The sequence below is a fragment of the Musca domestica genome, unplaced genomic scaffold, assembly GCF_030504385.1.
Source record: "Musca domestica strain aabys unplaced genomic scaffold, Musca_domestica.polishedcontigs.V.1.1 11, whole genome shotgun sequence".
Taxonomy (NCBI): Eukaryota; Metazoa; Arthropoda; class Insecta; order Diptera; family Muscidae; genus Musca; species Musca domestica.
In genome coordinates, this window is record NW_026712133.1 from 12,157,333 (window position 1) to 12,177,305 (window position 19,973).

Below are 19,973 nucleotides of genomic sequence, written 5' to 3' on the forward strand. Positions count from 1 at the left end.
GGGAAACGAACACAATCATAGCGAAAAGCGGTAAAGACTATGTTTACATAGAACCGTTAGCAGTATATTTGAACCATAGTACAATAATCTTAAATTAAAATGAAAAAAAATTAAAGATGCAAAACAAATGCATAGTTTCCCCGTTAATGGGTAACAAAATATACAGAGTGGGATGAAAAAACTGCAACAAAGTCAAACGCCATAATTTTTACATTTTTTTTAAATTTTATTGAATGGAAGCAAAAAATGTCGGAAATAGCATGAAATTTTAGAATAAGTTTAGATTTGTTCGAATTAGTCACCTTTGGCACGAATTATGGCCTTATGGAACAAGCGAAGCAACTCTTAAGCTCTTTTGTGTCCATTTTCTTCCTGTTGCGGTGTAAGTTCTTGCACTTTTTGGAATTTCAATGGCTTTACCCTGAATTTCATTCGATATTTGCCGAATGGAATATTGCGATATGTTCAGCTCACGAGCCATTTTTCGCCCACTGCGACACGGGTCAAGACGCTTCTTTACTTTTCGAACCATTTCTGCTGATGATGCTGTTTTCTTCCGTCCTTTTCCTTGACGTCGTGATACGCTACCAGTTTCACGGTAACCAGCGATGGTACGAGACACAAAAATTTTATTCACATTTAAATGCTGGCCGAATATAAAGAAATCACACTGTCACGTTTGAATTCCATCACGAATAACTTTTTTCGGAAAAATTCTCACCAAAATGCTTTTGTACGTTTATAAACAATATAATGAGCTGTCACTGAAATAATTTTAACAGCTGTCGGACGAGTGGCTTTGAATTACAACAGTCTGAAGTTGGTTGCAGTTTTTTCATCTCACCCTGTATAATTTTGGGATAATACCACGGTACAATAAGGAGATAGAAAAGCTTCGTAAAACTATTTAAATACACCATCAAGGCTATGCCCACTTACTGTCAGAATCATTCAAAATTAGAAATTAAATATTTTATATTTTTCGTCACTTTTAAATTTAGTAAAAAAGAGCAGAAAATGAATGAAATACTTGGATTTTCTTTCAAAAATATGATCCAAACTGTCCAATCTTTCAATTCCATTCCAAAATTGATAAATAGATTTAATGCGCGCTCCGCAATGTAAAAGTTTTCCAATCACTGATTTTTGAAAATGTTTTGTTTTTATTTTTCTAAACAGTAAATACTTACACAAAATTGGCAAACGTCGGGCACACTTAGAAAAAATTATAATCAGTTGGTAGTTCTACCCATGGTACAATGAAGAGAAGGTAGGTCAACTTTGAAAAAATTGCAAGTATAGAGGTCTACCTGTTTGGCTTGTAATGTCAGAATTAGTATCAAAACAATAAAAAATCAAACAACTTGTTGCATTTATTTTGAATAAATAATTTCAAACCGCGAAAAATGAATGAAAGGTCAAAATTTCTTTTCAAAATCATGTTCTATATATCTCTTATGGTTTATTTCGCGACAAAAAATGTAGATTTTGTCGAGGTATACGTTGCAATAAGCATTTTGAAAACACCCAATATGAATATTTCCTGAACAATTTTTTTTTTTTATTGAAAAAATACACACACATAAACAAATGAAGTTGACATATTAAGCCAGAAAATTAAAAAAATTGAAATCATATGGTAGTTCTGCCCTACCTTGAATTCATTGTACCATGGTTCTACCTTACCTTTTCATTGTACCATGTGTAACATAATATTAACCCTCTATGTTGGATTCATGGTACAATGAAAGAAAGGTAACCTAATTTACAATTAGCATTCCCAACTCTGCATTTTTTGTAATTTACCATGTCAAAATTTAAGACATAAAAACAGTTACCATCTCTGATTTTGTGTGTATACAATAGGTTTATAAATATAGATTTTGACAATGAGATGTTGTCAAATGTTTAAATTTGAAAAAATTGTAAAAATAACCACTGAAAAATATTGTTTAATGCCATGTTTACGTTAGAAGTTTTTGTAGGGTTAACCTATTTTGAGGGGATTTATTTGAAGTAAAAGTAATGGATATGACAATTTAAATCCAAATCCAGTGGGTTAACCCTCATATATATAAACGTACTATTAATCAATCAAATACCGAATATCGGGGAGTACCGTTATATGGGGGCTATACGACATCGTGGACCTATATAGCCCATCTTCGAATTTGACCTGCCTGCGACAAAAGACAGATCGGTGCAAGATTTTGGCTTCCTATCTCAAATCGTTTTGAATCTAGCATGATTACAACAGACCGACTGACTGGGCTAATTCGTCTTACAATTTTACGCTAATCAAGAATATATATGTTTTTGGTCTGCTCCAGAACCTGCAAAATCTACTAGTTTTTAAATTTTCTTCGTACCAAAAAAGGTAAAATCGGTTATCATAGTAAAAACTTTTAGATTCTTGCAGTTCTAGAACAGACCACTAGTTATGTCTAAAATTATTATTTCGAAGAGTTATAAACGGAATGACTAATTTAATATTCCCTCCATACCATGTACGAAAAAGTCCTCAAGCATTCCTTTCAATTTTGGAGTTTCCAACTGCAAAAGATTGGAAAATTAGAATTGACGCCGTCAACAAATGACAACACATAACCGATTTTCTGGCATTGAAACGCGAATGTGAAAACCCAACTTTCATGTCTCCAGAAGATGTAGACTTCTCTTAATACCATCAGTAAATATACTCGCGCTACACAAAATCTTGTTTTACAATTATTATACGCAAATTTAAAACATTCCTAAAGTCGATAACGAACAATCGATTACTTTCTATATCAAATATTTCTTCAAATTGTCGATGAGTTCATTGTCAGCCTACATATCCCTAGTGTTGTGTGCCTGCCGTACGAAGTTGAGTTGGGATGTTGGCTCTTTCGTTGGCCCAAAAAATAAAGAATTCAACGAAACTAATTGCAAAAAACGGACAAATTGAGAAAAAGAACTAAACAGAAACAATTTTTTCAAATAATTTGCAATTATTTGTCACATTAAGTTCAATAAGATTATAGAAAACTAAAAAAGGAAATTTTTTCGGTAAAGGCACGTCGTCGCTGACAAGTAAAAATTCCATAAATTGTTTTTGTGCAAAAAGAAAGTGTCGAAAGATATATGGAAAAAAATCAGTGTAGTGTGAAAAGAAGCAATTGATGGTAGAAGTGAAATCGTGATGTCACAACTTTAGACTCGCTTAGACCAAAAACAGCCAAACTAATTCTAATTAAATAGAAGAGGCTCTGCTTGGTGGTCGGGTTTCTTTTAATACGATTTTTTTTATTTCTTTCAAGTTGGAAAATTTGTTGGAGGAATTCCCAAAGAGAAGTTGTGAAAAAATAATCCAATTGCCAAAGAACAAAGAATAACGTTAACAAACAAAACCAAAAGAAAAAGCCCGTGTGAGAGAGAGAGCGAACAAGAGAGTGTTTTTTTTTGAGAGACTCATTGCATGCAACTCTTTGACGTACGTTTCTCACTCTGCCGTAAAACAAACAAAAAAAGCAAATCCCGAACCAGAATTAATGAAAATACGTCCACAAATTGATATAAAAAAGAAAATTGCCCAAACGACAAGTCTTAATTAATAGTTTATGAAGCAAAAAGACACAAAATAATAAACCCTCCAGTTATAACAACAACGATTTTAAACAACAACAACAATTACGGCCAATACGCATAATAAGCCAAACAACCGTCACACAAACACTCTATTGACAAACTAGAAAAATACAGCAACAACAAATTACTACACCATTTAATTACATACAGTACATCACGATTCCGCCCACAACAAGAAAAGAGTTGCCACTTCTTTAAAAAAAAGTGAAACAAAACAAAAAAACGAAACGAAATTTTATTTATCAACAAATAAAAATTATATCTCAAAAAACGTCCAAAGACTTCCTATTTCCCCCTGATTTTAATTTATATCCGTGCCCGTCCATTAAATACCAACACACCACACAACAACACACACACACACACCGACTCTCACACACACAGAGAAACAGAGAAAAACCAACGTGTACTCACGTCCATTATCCTTGCACAAGACATTGTTGCGAGTCGAGCACAAACAAGTCCTTCGCCAGGAGTGAGTGTAGCTGTGGAAACGCCGTGAGAACACTAAGATTTGCTGTCACAACGACTAACGGTATCTGTTGTAATCATATTTAGTCGTTTACAACATGTCTCTGGATTCAGGTGCTGGTGGCGGCGGTGGCGGCACATCGTCCAAGACTGTCGATGAGCTTCGCATGGAAGTCGAGCGTTTAACGCGTGAACTCGATCAAGCCACAAGTGAACGAGCTCAATCGGCCCAGTATGGCCTTTCGCTGTTGGAAGAGAAATCGGCTCTGGAACAACGGGTCGAGGAGTTGGAAACCTTGTACGACAATGCCAAACATGAATTGGATATAACACATGAAGTAAGTAATTTTAGAATTAAGTTGAAAAAAAAAAAATTGAGGGAATATTTGTCGACCGTGATTTTTCTATGCCCGGCATTTCTTGAAAAAATACTGTTTTTTTTAGAATTTTTAAAATAACGAAAATTTGATAGTCTGTAAACTATATGAGGCCTAAGCCACTCGAGATATTTAGAAGGGCTGCCTGTAACAAAAGTAAATGTATATTGGGAACCTGTGTATACTAATTCATACCCCTTTTATCGTTCATTAGGGTTTTAGAACAATGGTTTACGGTTTAAATTGGATATCGAATGAGACTAAAATATTACGCAGGTGTTTTTATCACGCATGTGACCTTTCGAACTAGATGTTGTTGCTGTGTAGTGCATATAACGATTGAGAATGCTTAAATATAAAATTAAATAACACATAAATCACCGACTAGAATTGTCGGAACTTGATCGAATATTCAATTAATTTATTTCGGTATTGGAGAACTTAAATATTATATCGGAAAAAAAACTTATATACAATGTACTGCAAAAGTAAACTTTGATTTTTTTGTGAACCATTTTTATTTGGCTTTTAGTTTTTTTTTTTTCATCAAGTCGAGAGTATGATGCCATGCTTATGTCATTTGAGCCCTTTTTATGGCATTTTCCATCTCTTTGGCCAAAACCTCCATCGATAGATTCTCACATTCTTGATGGATGTTGTCTTTAAGAGCTAAAAAGGTTTAAGGCTTTTTAACATAAACGCCCGTCTTTAAAAAGTCCCAGAAAAAGAAGCCTAGAGCCGGCAGGCGATCTTGCTGGCCAGTGCAAATCGCCAAAACGGGATATGCATCCTTTAGCATATCGATTGTGATACTTGCAGTGTGTGCCGTTGCACCGTTGCAGTGTTTCAAATTTTAGTTTGAATTGTATGTGTCAAAACCTATTCTATTTGGTCATATATCAAGCAAATACTGCACAATAAACAAGAAATCGGGTAAAAAATATGCATGGGAGCCATATTCAAATCTAAACCAATTAGTACACATTTCAATTCAGGTCTTTGGATACAAAAGTGCGTACTAAAATACATAGACAGACAGACGGACGAACATATACAAATTGCCTTAGAATCTGGTTCTTTGCAAATCTCCAAAATTAACTACAGCCCTATCTTGTTTCCGTTGCAAACAAAATGTGTAAAAGTACGTGTGGTACGTGTGTGCTAATCTGACTTGAGCTCCATTTTTAAAAATTCGGCTACTTTAATAGGCTGTAACCAGAGTTCTTCTATAGCGAGTTGGGTAGGTTTGGCAGTGCAAAGTAATGCACATCTTCGTCAATTCGTGCCCAATAGGAATTGAGACGACTGCACCATCCTGAACGTAATTGTCAGAATTGCTAGTCAGACCTTCTCTCTTATAGCGTTTGACCTCCATCTCTAGATCGTGTATGTCCTTCCTGACACGCCTTAGGGGGGAGTTGTATCTATTCGCCTCCTCATGTAGATGGTCCATTAGTGTCATGAGAAGGCACTCTGTATGAATATATTTGAGAAGAATGTGAGAATTTCTATCTCCCCACTGCCAAATAGCCTATGTCTCTTGTTGACTAACATGGGGCTTCTTCAAATCGTCTCTATCCCTTCTTCATCTTCGCATAGTCTACAGTAGTTGGGAACACCATCTAGAGGTCAGATATCTTCCAGTCGGTATGCCTACCACGATTCTCCTCGAAATAATTGGCATTAGTTTCTTCGATGACGATTTTTTGTAGTAACTGACATAATAAATTGTTGGTGGTTTAACAAGTTTCAAGTTTGAATGAAAGATTGAACTTGGCTGATGAATTAACTCTAGGCAGATCCATGTCGATTGATCGACCAATTGATGAGACTAATCGGTACATCAGCCGATTGGAATCCGGCTCGATCTGATTCTTCAGCCACTTAATTTTCCACTACATTGCTATGTCCTGGAACCCAGAAAAACCTTAATCTTTCACTCAAATTTGGTATATTGTAATATTTTTTAGCAGGTCTAGGTTATTTTCCAATATGGGCAATTTCGGTACACTGCTTCTGGTACCGACCCAAGAAGTAATAAATCTTACGTTTCAAGAATTGAGCCCATGGTGTCCAAATGGGCAAAGATCTGCAAAACTGACTTAGATAACCTGTCGAAAGTGATTTAGTATTTTGGAACGAGTGGTAGTCTGCATCTGGATTTTGTGGCAGATAATTTGAAAGACTAAGGGTGAGAAAGTCTTTTCCTCTAAGGTTGAGGTTGATAGGAGTATCCTATGGCATATCCTTGCTATTATATGATGTCATTTATAACCATTGATAACAATGAAATTTTCGCGAGAGTGTTTTTTAGCAACAACGTAGAATTGTCATTAGTTTTTATGCCTTACAGAGTGTGAAATTTTATTATTTTTGCTATTAATTCAATGGCATAACGTTCCCTCACGATCGCTCTATCTCCATTTTTTATTAGAAAATTATTTAATTTATCTATCTCACTTACATCCACACGTTACATAGCGTACATTTTTTCATTTCTAATTACCAACGCTTCTTTGGTATTTTAGATGCAATGTGTAAGATTTTATTTGAAAGTAAAGTAAACAAATTAAAGTTGTGTTGATAATCAAATACCTAGGCGGTAGGAGTGGAATGTTGGGAAATATTATCAACCTTTCAACAAATAAAGTTATTTTTTTACAATCATCGAACTGAGACTAAATTAATTTAATGGTATTTACATTTACTGGGATCTATTATTTAATTCCTTCTTTTAATTTCAAGTGAGATCGCATATTTCCGTACATGAGTAAGAAAAACGTTCGAAATTGCCAACAAATCAAAAAATGCCGCTTCCATGCAATGCACACACAAAATAACCGGCATAAAGTAGCGATGACTGAGCAAATATCGGGAGCATATTTTTGTTAGCAAAATTTGAAACTGTTTTGCGTAAGCGTTAGGTTTTTTCTTCGCTGACAATTTTCTTTTATCTAACTTTTTGAGATAAGAAACAAAAAAGAAACGACAATTTCTTCAGTGCTGGTTTCCAAAACAATTCTTGTTGTTTCTCTTCTTTCATTTTCTAAAAAAATTGCTTATTGTCCTATTAAAATAAGTTTAGCTTCTAGCCGGAGGAAATTTTTCAAATGATTTAGAATTGTTTCCTAATGCTTCTTGGTCACTTTGTCTTTCATTAAATAATGCTGATTGACTGTTTGGTTTCTTTGGTTCCATTAACTGCTCTTAGCTTAGCTGCTGTGCCAAAAGATATTAACAGGTGTCGGCGTCTCGTTAGGTGAGCAATTTTTGCGGCAGTAATCAACAATTGCCATTGTGGACTCTCAATTTGTTTTCATGTTTTTTTGTTTCGTTTCTTCTCCTCTCTACTTTGTGCTGCACACCACTGACTCATTCGGCCAGTGATCACGTGGCGGAATTCTTTTTACGTTTTTTTTTAGCCAAGAAACTGTAGATTGTGGATAACTTACTGCTGCCGTTTACTCTCTTTGTGATTGTGGAAATAATTTAGTTGTCTCATTTTATTGGTACTTGAAATACATTTGCGTACGCCTTTGATTTTGCAGCTTGGAAATTTAATTTGTGCGGACGGAGATATTAGACGGTGGAGGGGGCAATAAGAAAATATTTGAAATCTACTTTTAGTATGCCAATCAGGTATGTGTTTTGATTAATTCTTGTTTCTCGCTCACAATAGATGACTAGGTGTTTCAAGGTTGTAAAGTATTTTTAAGCTTGGAAGGGGAATTATATTGACTTAGGAATTCAATGTTGAACGATGTCAAATATTTTTAAAAATTAAAACTGTGTTAAATTGGACCTGATATACAGATCAGCCAATGTTCGATTATTTTAATATATTTTGACTTCTGTTATAATTATTCAAATTGTTGGCCCTCTATGGAGAAGGTTCCGAAGGAATGGATCAATATTGTTCATTTCGTATCGGACCTAAATAAATATGATATAAATATTGCGACGCACCAGATTTTGACCATATCGTCTACTTCCTTCACTCTATATGAGATGCGTGAGATTCAAGTTTCCACTTCGTCTAATGCTAATAAAAATATTGGTATGGGCAAAATTAATTACAAGAAAATCGTACATTTATATACAAGTTTATAAGAATCCAAGCAAATTTATGAGCCAAACAATTAACCAAATAAGTAAAAGAAATCATAAATTCCAAACTCTTCTCAGGTTTCTGGTTGAGAGTAATATTTATATATAGCAAATTGCTAAGAATTGCTGACTTATTTCGCAAGTTATGACAGATAAAAGTATTGAAAATTGTGACCGTTATTGTGGTTGAGGTACCAGAAGGGGTTCACTGACATATATCATCTTCCCAACAGATCTTGTGTTAGCAAAAATGTTTGTATGTGGGAAATTTGAGGAGATTGAAGAATTTGGATGCTTATTTCGCTTTATTTGAGCCTTTTATTTTTCAAAATCTTGAACCCTATGTGGGAGAGGTACCAGAAGAAATATTTCGCTTTCTTTGAGCCTTTTATTTTTCAAAATCTTGAACCCTATGTGGGAGAGGTACCGATCTTTATCATCTTTATAACAAATCTTGTGTTGATATACAACTTGAGATGTGCCAAGTCTGAATGATATCAGATGTTAATTTCGTGTTTTATGAGCTTCATGAATACCCAAGATTTTGAGTCTTTGTGGGGGAGGTACCAAAAGTAGTCAACCGATATACTTCATTTTCATACCAGACTTAATATTGTGATGTGTGTAATTTGAAGACAATCGGACACTTACATCACATTTTATAAGAGTTATAATTATTTAAAATTTTGACCCTTTGATGGAGGAGTTTCGCACCTCACCTAGCACTGATGCAAATATTAGGATTTGCAAAGTTGGAGCAAAATCGAATCATCCTTTCTCTTTCTGTGTTGTATTTTTTTTTTTTTTTTTTTTTTTTTTGAAAATTTCGGCCTTTTTTGGCGTAGGTACCCGAAGGAGTGAACCGATATTGCTTATAAATAAAAATGATAATAATATTACGATATGCCAAGTTTGGAACAAATCAGATTATCCCTTTCGAGAGTTATTGACTCCAAATGTCTTGAAACGGATTTGGTCCAAAGAGACCTATAGTCTAAGTCCGTTATTTTAATGAGTTTAAATGATATATAAATGATATATACCACCTGTAGTCATATGGCTGAGGGTATAAAAAACCGTTAATAAATGTGACTGTTTTAGTGACTTAAAACGCCAAATATAGAGGTGCCGTTCGTTATATGGTGCCTATACGAGATGAAAGGTATGCCAAAATCTGTTTCAGAATATTTGGAGTCGGTCTAGGGATGTCCGTCCGGTTTGGTCCAAACTTGGCACATCGTAATATTATTATTATGGGCAATATTAGTCCACTCCTTCTGGTACCTCAACTTCAAAAAGTCAAAATTTTCACAGGAAATAATTTACCTTTTAGAACAAGAACGGATCTCCCAATTTTGAGCAAACTCCAACCTCAATATTTTAGTCAGTGTTACGTTAGGTATGATCGTGGACTATATCGGCCCACTCAACCAAGAACCTCTTACACAAAGGGTCATCTATCGGCCCCCGCCTTCTGGTAACTTACCCACAAAAGTTCAACATTGTGATTATCATTTAAATGGGAAATCTTCAAATTTGGCGAATAAACATATTGTTATCAGTATAAAATGAAGTGGAATACTTCGAACCGCTGTATATCGTATCTTACGCACATTGCAACATTTTCCAAAAATTACATCAGTCATATAATATAAAGGAAGTATTCAATGTAGTCCAAATCTGACATATTGTAATATTTATATGAGGCTTTGGTCAAATATGAAATGGGAAATGTTGGCCCACTTCTTCGGAACCTCCTCCATAAAGGAGGTTAGCGTTTTGAATAATCATAACGCAAGGCTCAGGGTATGCACCTGTCGGCAAAACCGATTGATACTTCTTAATTTGTTAAGTTGGTATTTTGAGTTCGCAATGCATATTATCTTCTATGACAGCTGACATGTCCAAGTTTTCCCAGAGATCTCGAATTCGGTAATTTCATATTTGATAATTTTAACTGCGCATATTGTTGGCATCAAACCATATTCTTAAAAATCCAGGACTTTGATGGATTTTGGCAGATATTCTTAAAAATCTTCCGACATTATCCTCTTTTGATAAAAGGATTTATAAAATGTAATAAAAGATCCAATGGGCCTGAAAAAATTATTTTAAATGTACGATTAAATTTTTTGAAAATCTTTGACCATAGTTGAGAAGTCAATTTTATATGCAGCATGTTTCTGAGAGACGACCGCCCCTTCTTCAACATTTTGGTGTTGATAAAGTTCCTTGGATTTATGTTATAATTTGCCTCTTAAACTATTTTGTTTTGTGAACTTGTCTGATACATATGTCGTATGCTCGGTCGGTCAATTCTTTTGTTCTGTTGCTATTCAAGTGAAACAATGTAAGATATTGTAACCATTTTGATCATGTGTAGTTGTAGGTGTGTGTGTTCGTGCCAAGAATGTATCCTGTTAGAATTTTTGCACATGGAAACATATTTGAATTTGCAGGAATTTCAATGCATAGATTTTAGGGAAGTCGATTTGAAAGGAATTTTGTTAAATCTCAATTTTTAAAATTAGAAATCAGCTGTGAAGGAGATATACCGGAAAATAGACACTAAAAGAGAGAGTCAACTCTTAGAAAATAAAGTTTCCAGAAAAATGCATTCTAAATTATCTATTGGAATTTGATTTCCGGATCTAAAAAGACTATTACATCTGGCGACCTGTTTATAACATCAATATCCTGTTTTGTTCATGTATATGACGAACTTCAAGAAAAAAGACTGTAACACACTGAGCTCTACAGATATCAACGTAAAAATCTGATATACAGATACTAAAGTAAGATTCGAGTTTTTGAGTAATGCCACTCCTAGAATGAGCGATAACCGTACAACAACAACAAATAACAATTAGAAAAAAATTTAACTTCTAACATATATCCCAAAAAATGACTCCCCTTTAAATTAACCGGATCCTTTTTCTCAATGTCTTCTTTGACGCTCACATTGGCCTTCCGTATAGCTCACCAACCAGACAAAATTCACCCAATAACGTTCTATTCAATTTATGTGTTTTTGTTTTTGTTCAGATTTCTGCACCAATTAATAATTGTTTCGATATCCTGGACCGGCTGTGTGTGTTACATGCTTACATTCACATGTATGTCAGTATGTTTTTCATAACTACTTTCGAATACAAAAAGGGAATACGAGCTATTGGCAGTGGTGATAGTTGCGACGGCACACCATCATCAGTAACAAAAGATAAAATGAGACTCGGCTGTCATTGTTTTTATCCACAGGATATTGCATTGTTTCACACAAAGCAAACACAATAACATCAAAAGCAACAGCTACAACTACAACTACATCAACAGCAGCAGTCGCAATAAAACAATCTCATTTACAATGACCCTGAAATGGTACAGTGGCAGACATAGTTTATCTTATTTGATAAATTGTATCTTTTTGATTAATTTATTGATTGATACAATAAATTATTGTTTTGAGCATTTGTTTGTGCAGAGAGACATCATTTTGCTTGTCTTTATAGAATGATCTTCTGATTCTCAATGGTAGAACATTTTACGTATTTTAACGAATGGGCGATAATCAAAATATAAGTTTGTGAAGAAAATTAAAAACAAAAATCATGATGGTAAATCTGAAGGCTCCTTGGAAAATATTTTGAAAATTCATGATTGTAGCTCCAGCGGTTCTTCAAAAAAAAAAAGAAAAAAATTAAAAGGTCGTTTTTTATATTTACTTGTTAGACCCTATTAGTCAGTTTTAACTACAGATGTATACCTTCAGTCTACATCCACTTATAAAGCCAATATTGTACGCCTTCTTACCCGACTGAGTCTGATATAAATATTACTATGTACAAAGTTTAAATATTTGAAAATCAAAAACAAATAGTATTTGAGCAATTGTTAAACACAATGCTGACCTTTGGTGTGACTTGTTTCGTATGCTATGGAAGTTTTGATTATTCAAAATTTGGACCCTAAATCATACTAGATCTAATGTAAGAGTAAATATTGCATTATGCAAAAAAAATATCGTTTAGCGTTTCAACGTTTGGTCCCTTTCTGGGGAGATGTTGCAGAAGGTTTGTACAGGAGAGTTTCTTCCATTTCTTCCGTTTCTAAAAGCTTCCGTTTCAAGAAGCTAAAATTTTGCTCAGATCAGTCTTCTGTGTGTAGACAGTTCAAGTTCGAGGATGGGCTATATCGGTCCACAATATCGTACATCTCCCATATAACGGTACCCCCCGGACATTCGGCATTTTGATGATTGTAGTCACATCTTATCTCAAAATCCACACAAGGAGTTCCTTCTGAGTACTTTACACCCTGGAAGAGTATTGTCTATATAAGTCCATGATATAGTATATTCCCCATATAACGGTACCTCACGATATTCGGTATTTTGATGATTGTAGCCACATTTTTCAATGGAGTTGTCTGAAATTCCACAAAAGGTGTTCCTCCTGAGTACTTAACCTCCTGCAAGAGCATTGTCCTCATAGGTCCACGATGTCGTATATACCTCCCTATATTCGGTATTTTAATGATTTTAGCGACATTTTGAACGAAATTTCGTATTTAAAGTTTGAAGCTCGTAATGTGTACTACGTCTTCGTATAGAGCTCATATGACGGGTTTTATTTAGAGGGTGTTTTTCGACGCATTTTTTTTGAAATTTTTCAAGATCCTTCGAAATGGTGGAGGGAATTTAAAGTTCGGACCGGTCGAGCATAGCTGTTTTTTTACTTGTAAGTACTCAAATGCACAACCATTTAGTACTTTTCGAACAATTATGGTACGCATATCCAAAACCAGGTTTTGCCCTCAACCCCAGACATGAACAGTGATATCCATATCACATTTTAAAATGTCAGCTCTAGTACTATTTACTATTTTTCGTGCAATTACAGTACACATTTCTAAAACCACCTCTACACCTTAATCCCAAATATCAACAGGTCCTGATTATAAAATTTCGACATTCCTGTCCTATCCCTTCATCCAATACTAACTTTACTACCATTTAGTATTTTCCGTACAAATATAGGACGCGCCAAATCTCAAATATTCAGATATAATCTCTATCCCTTCACCCAATACTAAATTCAGTACTAGTCAGTACTTTTTATAAAATTATTGTACAAATTTCCGAACATGTCGCAATATACCATATTGAAAAATGAGCTCGGGATAAAGCCATTGACATTCCAAAAAGTGCAATAAATTACACCGCAACAGAAAGAAAATAGACTCAAAAGAGGTTTTCTCCGATGAGAAAAAATTCGTTGCCCAGCAGTTTGTAAATAAACAAAATGATTGTGTTTACTTGCGAAAAAAGTCAGCTGAAAATGTGCACCTTCGGTTGGCCATCAGAACTCAAGCGCCGGCCATGGTAATGGTGTGGGCCGCCATAATCGACCGTAGCATCATAATAAATGACGAATATTATCGCGAAAATATTCCGGAGGATGTATTAAAGCCTTGGGCACGTAAGCATTTTGGCCGCAGACCTTGGACATTCCAACAGGGCTCAGCACCATCGCACTCAGTACAGCCACCCAAAAATGGTTACAAAATGAGGTTCCTCGCTTTATTTCCAGCGCACAATGGCTACCAAAATATTCGGGTACCAATCCGTCGGACTATTGTGTCTGGAATATTTTGAAAAGCAAGGTTGGCACTAAAAATACCAAAGTGTCGATCACTTCAAGCGCTTCGACGGGAATGGGCCAAAATACCGCAGAGCAACATTTAGGGCAGCGTGTGACCGTTTGAAGGCCACAATTCGTGCCAAAGGTGACCAATTCGAACATATCTAAACTTATTCTAAATTGCAAAATTTTAGATTCAAGCTTCAGCCATTTCATCTGGACGTTGATTCTAGATCAGTCAGTCATCAGTCAGAGGTTATTTCACTACTCATAAATAGATATATCTCTTTTGGTAATACTAAATGGTAACCAATACACAGTCGATCCGGCCAATTTCATTCCTTTCCATGTATTGGAAATGAGTTCACTCTTCATCCATAAATTAGTCCCTTCGTGATATTTTGATTTCACCACATTTAAGGCTTCAATTTGGATATTCACTCATTATGATATGTACTTCAACGCTCCTTAAGACAAATCGATGAGTATTGTAAAGGTCGTTTTTAAGTTTCTTCTAAGATAAGGCAATTTTTTGGAGCCAAACTTTTTATACCCTCCTCCCCAAAACATTTCCTTTTGTTGCCAAAATCAATGTCATTCATGCATAAACGCTCTATATTAGCAAGCTATCGTGAATTTCCCCCTTTGAAAAATAACCCAGCAGCCACTTTGCTCTTTGGTATGGGTGTAATCATCTCTAATACACCATTATTATGCCTCTGGACAAATGTTTGTTATTTCTTCCGGCTTTTGCTTTTATAAATGTGTAAATATTAGCTTTTGCAATGCGTCGTTCATTCTCGTTCGTTTTCCCCCTTTTGGGGGAAATGTTGTTGATTTTATTTTAATAACATTTTAATTAAATAAATGTTGAGGAGAGCATGCCTACAAATGAAGCTTATTTTCTATAAGCCCCCCTTCCTCCAACGAGTCACTGCTTATTCTAGATACAATTATTGGGAGAATGTAACGGACACAGAGTTGCCAACGTTCATTTTTAATTCTTGAGCTTTCATTTTCAATCATAAGCAATACGACTAGAGCAGTAACAATATTTTCAGCTAATGAGACGTTAAACTGCCTTGTTAGGTAAACTAGGTAAATGGACATATATATCCAATATCCGCCACCAGCAACGGTAATTAAAAATCATTACCTTGTAAAATGTCTAGGGTTTACACAGGCCACAGTAATTAATTTAGTTGTCAGCTATTCCAGCAACGTGTCCAGTAACCCAAATAACTTGACTACTGGTATTTGCCAGCATCAAAGTACGGGTGGTGGTGATGGTGAGTCGGCTATTCTAATGAAATTGCATTTGTCCACTGCGCTTTTCCCCTCCATAGGAATGGAAGACGACACCCTTCACAACTACATTTCCTGTCATTTCAATTTAGACTCATCGTCTGGGCTCTCTTCAAGTTATCCAAGACAAACGCCAACTCACCGCGCTCTCAACCACCCCTAGACACCCACACAAGGCGGATATCTAAAGTTTAAGTTAGACATGGTTGAGGTGACTATGTGTTGGAAGGAAATTCAGCAGGTGTAAAGATGGTCTTTTTCCCAACAATGCCAAAGGACGATGAAAACTCAAGTGCCTGGAAATTTATTTGATGAGAAAAACGAAAAGAGCAGATTTTTTTTTTGCCATCATCATATTTATTGTCATTCACCCCTCCCAGCCTTCATCATCACCGTCTGCCATCCATCCTGAGTGTATTAAGCCAACGGCGTCTTTGTGTCAACTCGTCTTGCCATCAGATTGTAATTCTTATAGGTTATCTGGCTGGCTGACAGACTCTGCCTGCTCCACTGCCTTATGTTTGTTGCCAACCAAGAAAATTGGCCAAATTAAAAACGTAAGTTTTCCACTTTGTAATTGTGGCATATTTTGGGTTGCTTGCTTCCTTCTCGCTTGAGTTTGACAAAAAATGTGAACTTTTTAATTTTTCACGATGATGCTAATAAAGGAAACCCAAAGAATGCAAATAAAACTGAAGTGGAGATACAATTTTTTGGGGGTGTAGCAATAGCAGCTATGATCTAATTTTGAAATTATTTTATAATAAATTTATACTTGATAAAAAATGACATAAACTATTGTATTAGAATCAATTCATGTTTTATAAGAGGATAGTTTTAAGTTTGTGCAAATATATCTTAAATATAAAATTCTGGTTTCGGCTGGGCCTCTGGACCCCATTTTATGTAGCATCTTGTAAAATATTCTATGTTATAGGATCAAGTTGTTCTCCTTGCATTACTCATCTAAAATTTGTGCTGTATAATCTGCACATCATAGGGTTGCGAATTTAATACCAACAGACAAAAACAATAAAGTGGAAAAGTTAATTCTATAAATAATACCAGTAAGAAAAGTTCAGAGCTCCCGTAACAAAAAAGTTTATATTTATGTGAAGTAGATCATACCAATTATGAACCTTATGTGAATGCGTATCATGGCTTTTTTGGAACTATATCCAACTGTATAGATTTTCAACAAATGCAATCGAGGCCTTTGTACCTCTAGTACCAAATAACATTGCTGTATAGTGCATGATATGACTTCGATAGGGATTACCCGACCCAGTTTCACCAAATGTTAAAATTCGGTTGAATTTGAAAAAAATCTATTCACTTTGGGCTGATATTAGCAATAACCGTAAAATCGGATGAAGATGTATATCGAAATATAAACCGATCTCGAAAAATTTGGAAGAGATATTTTGGAGCAGTATCTGATGCCCGATATCAAATATCCTTGTTTTGGAGTTCATATTACGCATATGAAGGACTTTAACACCAAAACGGACGAAACATATATATGGGAGCAATAGCTATATCTGAACCGATTTTCACCAAATTGAAGTACTTGTTTCTAGGATGAATTCAGTCGGAATTGCCATTGCCAGTCCATTTGGGCTTATATTTGCCATTTGGTGCACAAAACACTTGAGATCGGATAGAGATATATATGGGAGCTTTATCCAAATATGATCCGAACTTGACAACATTTTAAAATCTTATTTCTGAGCTGTATCTGATATCTGGTACCAAAGATTATTGTTGTGGAGTGCATATAACGCATGTGAGGGCCTTTAACACCAAATCGGATGAAACATATACAGGGTGATATAAAGAACTGCAACAAAGTCAAAAACCATAATATTGACATTTTTTTTAAGTTTGATTGAACGAAAGCAAAAAATGTCGGAAAACGGCCAATGAAACCGTCACACGCTGCCCGAATGTTGCTCTGCGGTATTTTGGTCCATTTCCGGCGAAGCGCTTGAGGTGATCGACACTTTGGTATTTTTTAATTTTCTTTCAATTTGCTTTCCAAAATACTCCAGACACAATAGTCCAACGGATTGGTATCCGAAGATTATGGTAGTCATTGTGCGCTGGAAATGAGTGGCGCGGCTGAGTCCTGTTGGAATGTCCAAGGTCTGCGGCCAAAATGTTTGCGTACCCAAGAGTTTAATATACCCTCCAGAATATTTTCGCGATAATATTCGGCATTTATTCTGATGCCACGGTCGATTAATACGAGCGGAGAGCGACCATCGGCTGTTATGGCGGCCATCCACTATTACCATGGCCGGCGCTTGAGTTCTGGTGGCAAACCGAAGGTGCACATTTTCAGCTGACCTCTTTGGCAAGTAAACACGATAATTTTGTTTGTTTACAAATTGCTGGACAACGAATGTTTTCTCATCGAAAAAAAAAAAACAAATTCGGCAGTTCACCCCTTTCGGCCAAGCTAAGCAACTCTTTAGCTTTTTTGAGTCTATTTTCTTTCTGTTGCGATGTAAGTTCTTGCACTTTTTGGAATTTCAATGGCTTTACTCCGAGCTCATTTTTCAATATTTGCCGAATGGAATATTACGATATGTTCAACTCATGAGCCATTTTTCGGCCACTGCGACGCGAGTTTCGATCAAGTCGCTTCTTTACTTTTCGAAGTATTTCTGCTGCTGTTGCTGTTTTCTTCCGACCACTTCCTTGACGTCGAGCTACACTACCAGTATCACGGTAACGAGCGATGGTACGAGACACAAAAGATTTATTCACATTTAAATGCTGGAGTGCTCTAACAATAGCCACTTGTTGTTTTCTAGCCAAATATAAGGAAATCACACTATCAGGCTTAAATTCCATCACGAATAATTTTTTTCTGGAAAATTCTGCTGTCACTGGAATAATTTTAACTGCTGTTCGAAGAGTGGCTTAGAAATGACAGCAATTTGAAGTTGGTTGCAGTTCTTTCATCTCACCCTGTACATATTAAATATAAACGATTCGATTACCCTACATAGTCCAATCTTGGTATGCGACAATATTTATATCTGACTTAGGTCAGGATGGAACATGCAAAATATTAGCCTACAGTTTCTCATACCTCTCTCCCAAAAGATCAATATTACTCGCAGGAAGATGTTTTATGTTAGTCCATCCATTCTGTTCTCTCTCACAAAGGATCAACATTTTTAATTATCATAATTTTCCCCAATTTTCTTCAAAGTTTCTACAAACATTAGATTTCGTATAGCATATGTAGGTCCAATATTTAGGGTATGCCCCCCAAAAAACGACGCAGCGGAAAATGTTCCAACTTGTTAAATTCCAAAGTAACATTTAAATTCCGCCCACTTTACGGTAAAACTGATGATCTATTTAATATTTACCTAATATGAGCGATTGGGCATTTTTAATAAGATCTAAAAGTTGCTTGAAAAAAAAAGAAAAAAGAAAAAACTTGAATTCTAGCCAAAGAAAAAAAACGAAACTTTCAATCCAATTCCAATAACTAAAACGAAAAAAGGACCTCCAGACAGTTGCTGCAGCATCATCGGCAGCACATGCCACTACAAAATCATGCATGAAAATGTAGAAAATTCTTTTGAGAATTTTCAAATCCTTTGCAAAACTATTATGTTTCCGTTTTCCCCCATTTTTTTCCTTTCGTTTGTATTTTTGGCTCATTCCTTTAGTTTGGACATGTTCGGCATGGAGTTAAACAACAAATGTGGTGTTTATGTCCCAACAATTGTTGTGTTTATGTTCCGAAATGTTTCTTGCAGCACATTGCCAGCGATGGAGGGAGCAAGTCAGTCAGCTCGCCAGCCAAGTAGCTGATTATTTTGATGGCAAATGCTGCTGATGATGATAATCATAGTCAAAATCACCATAAACTGCAATGTCTATATAGTCACAATATAATGATTGCAATCATCATCATCATCTTTGGGCTACAACATTTTACAAAGTTTGTTCTCCACTTTTAGATGGTCTGCTCTTGTTGTTGGTTCTTCTCCATACAGTGATTGCAACTGTGAATAGCTCGTTAAATTTATATTTTTTCGAGTTGAATCTGTTTGTTTATCTCTCTGTCTGCCTCTGTGGTTATCGGTTTGGGGCTCAGTGTGTGTGTGTGTGCGGAATGTGGGGAATGGTGCATTTGATTTGATGCTTTCCGTGGCGTTTATGCATTTTATAACACTCCTCAGTGATATTCCCCACGTTGTCATCTTATGCCCGGATGCTTCCCACTGACAATTACAATTGCAATGGAAATTGTTATTAGCTTCAAAGTGATTTCTTTTTTCCCCACCGCCAGTGAATGTGGCTGAATGTTGGAAATAGTTTTATATCACAGCTGGATGTATATTTGTGAGAGTGTGTGTGTATTTATTTATTCCATGTTATTATGTGGTGATGTATGAAGCTGAAGTGGAGATTGGATTTA

The 19,973-nt window shown here is 35.6% G+C and overlaps 1 protein-coding gene across 4 annotated transcripts in view; it reads left to right on the forward strand.

The window, feature by feature from the left end:
* Positions 1–2,834: 2,834 nt before the first annotated feature.
* The window catches only part of LOC101896497 (protein bicaudal D), a 61,530-nt gene continuing 44,391 nt past the window's right edge, over positions 2,835–19,973 (forward strand). For 2 of the 4 annotated variants that reach the window (XR_891647.3, XM_011295678.3), the window contains exon 1: positions 2,835–4,436. Coding sequence is in view for 3 of the 4 variants with exons in the window: in XM_011295678.3 (XP_011293980.1) it covers positions 4,197–4,436 (240 nt within the window). In the remaining variant the exon portion in view is untranslated. The remainder of the gene's footprint in view (positions 4,437–19,973) is intronic. The other 2 variants (XM_005175819.4, XM_011295684.3) reach the window with 2 other exon arrangements.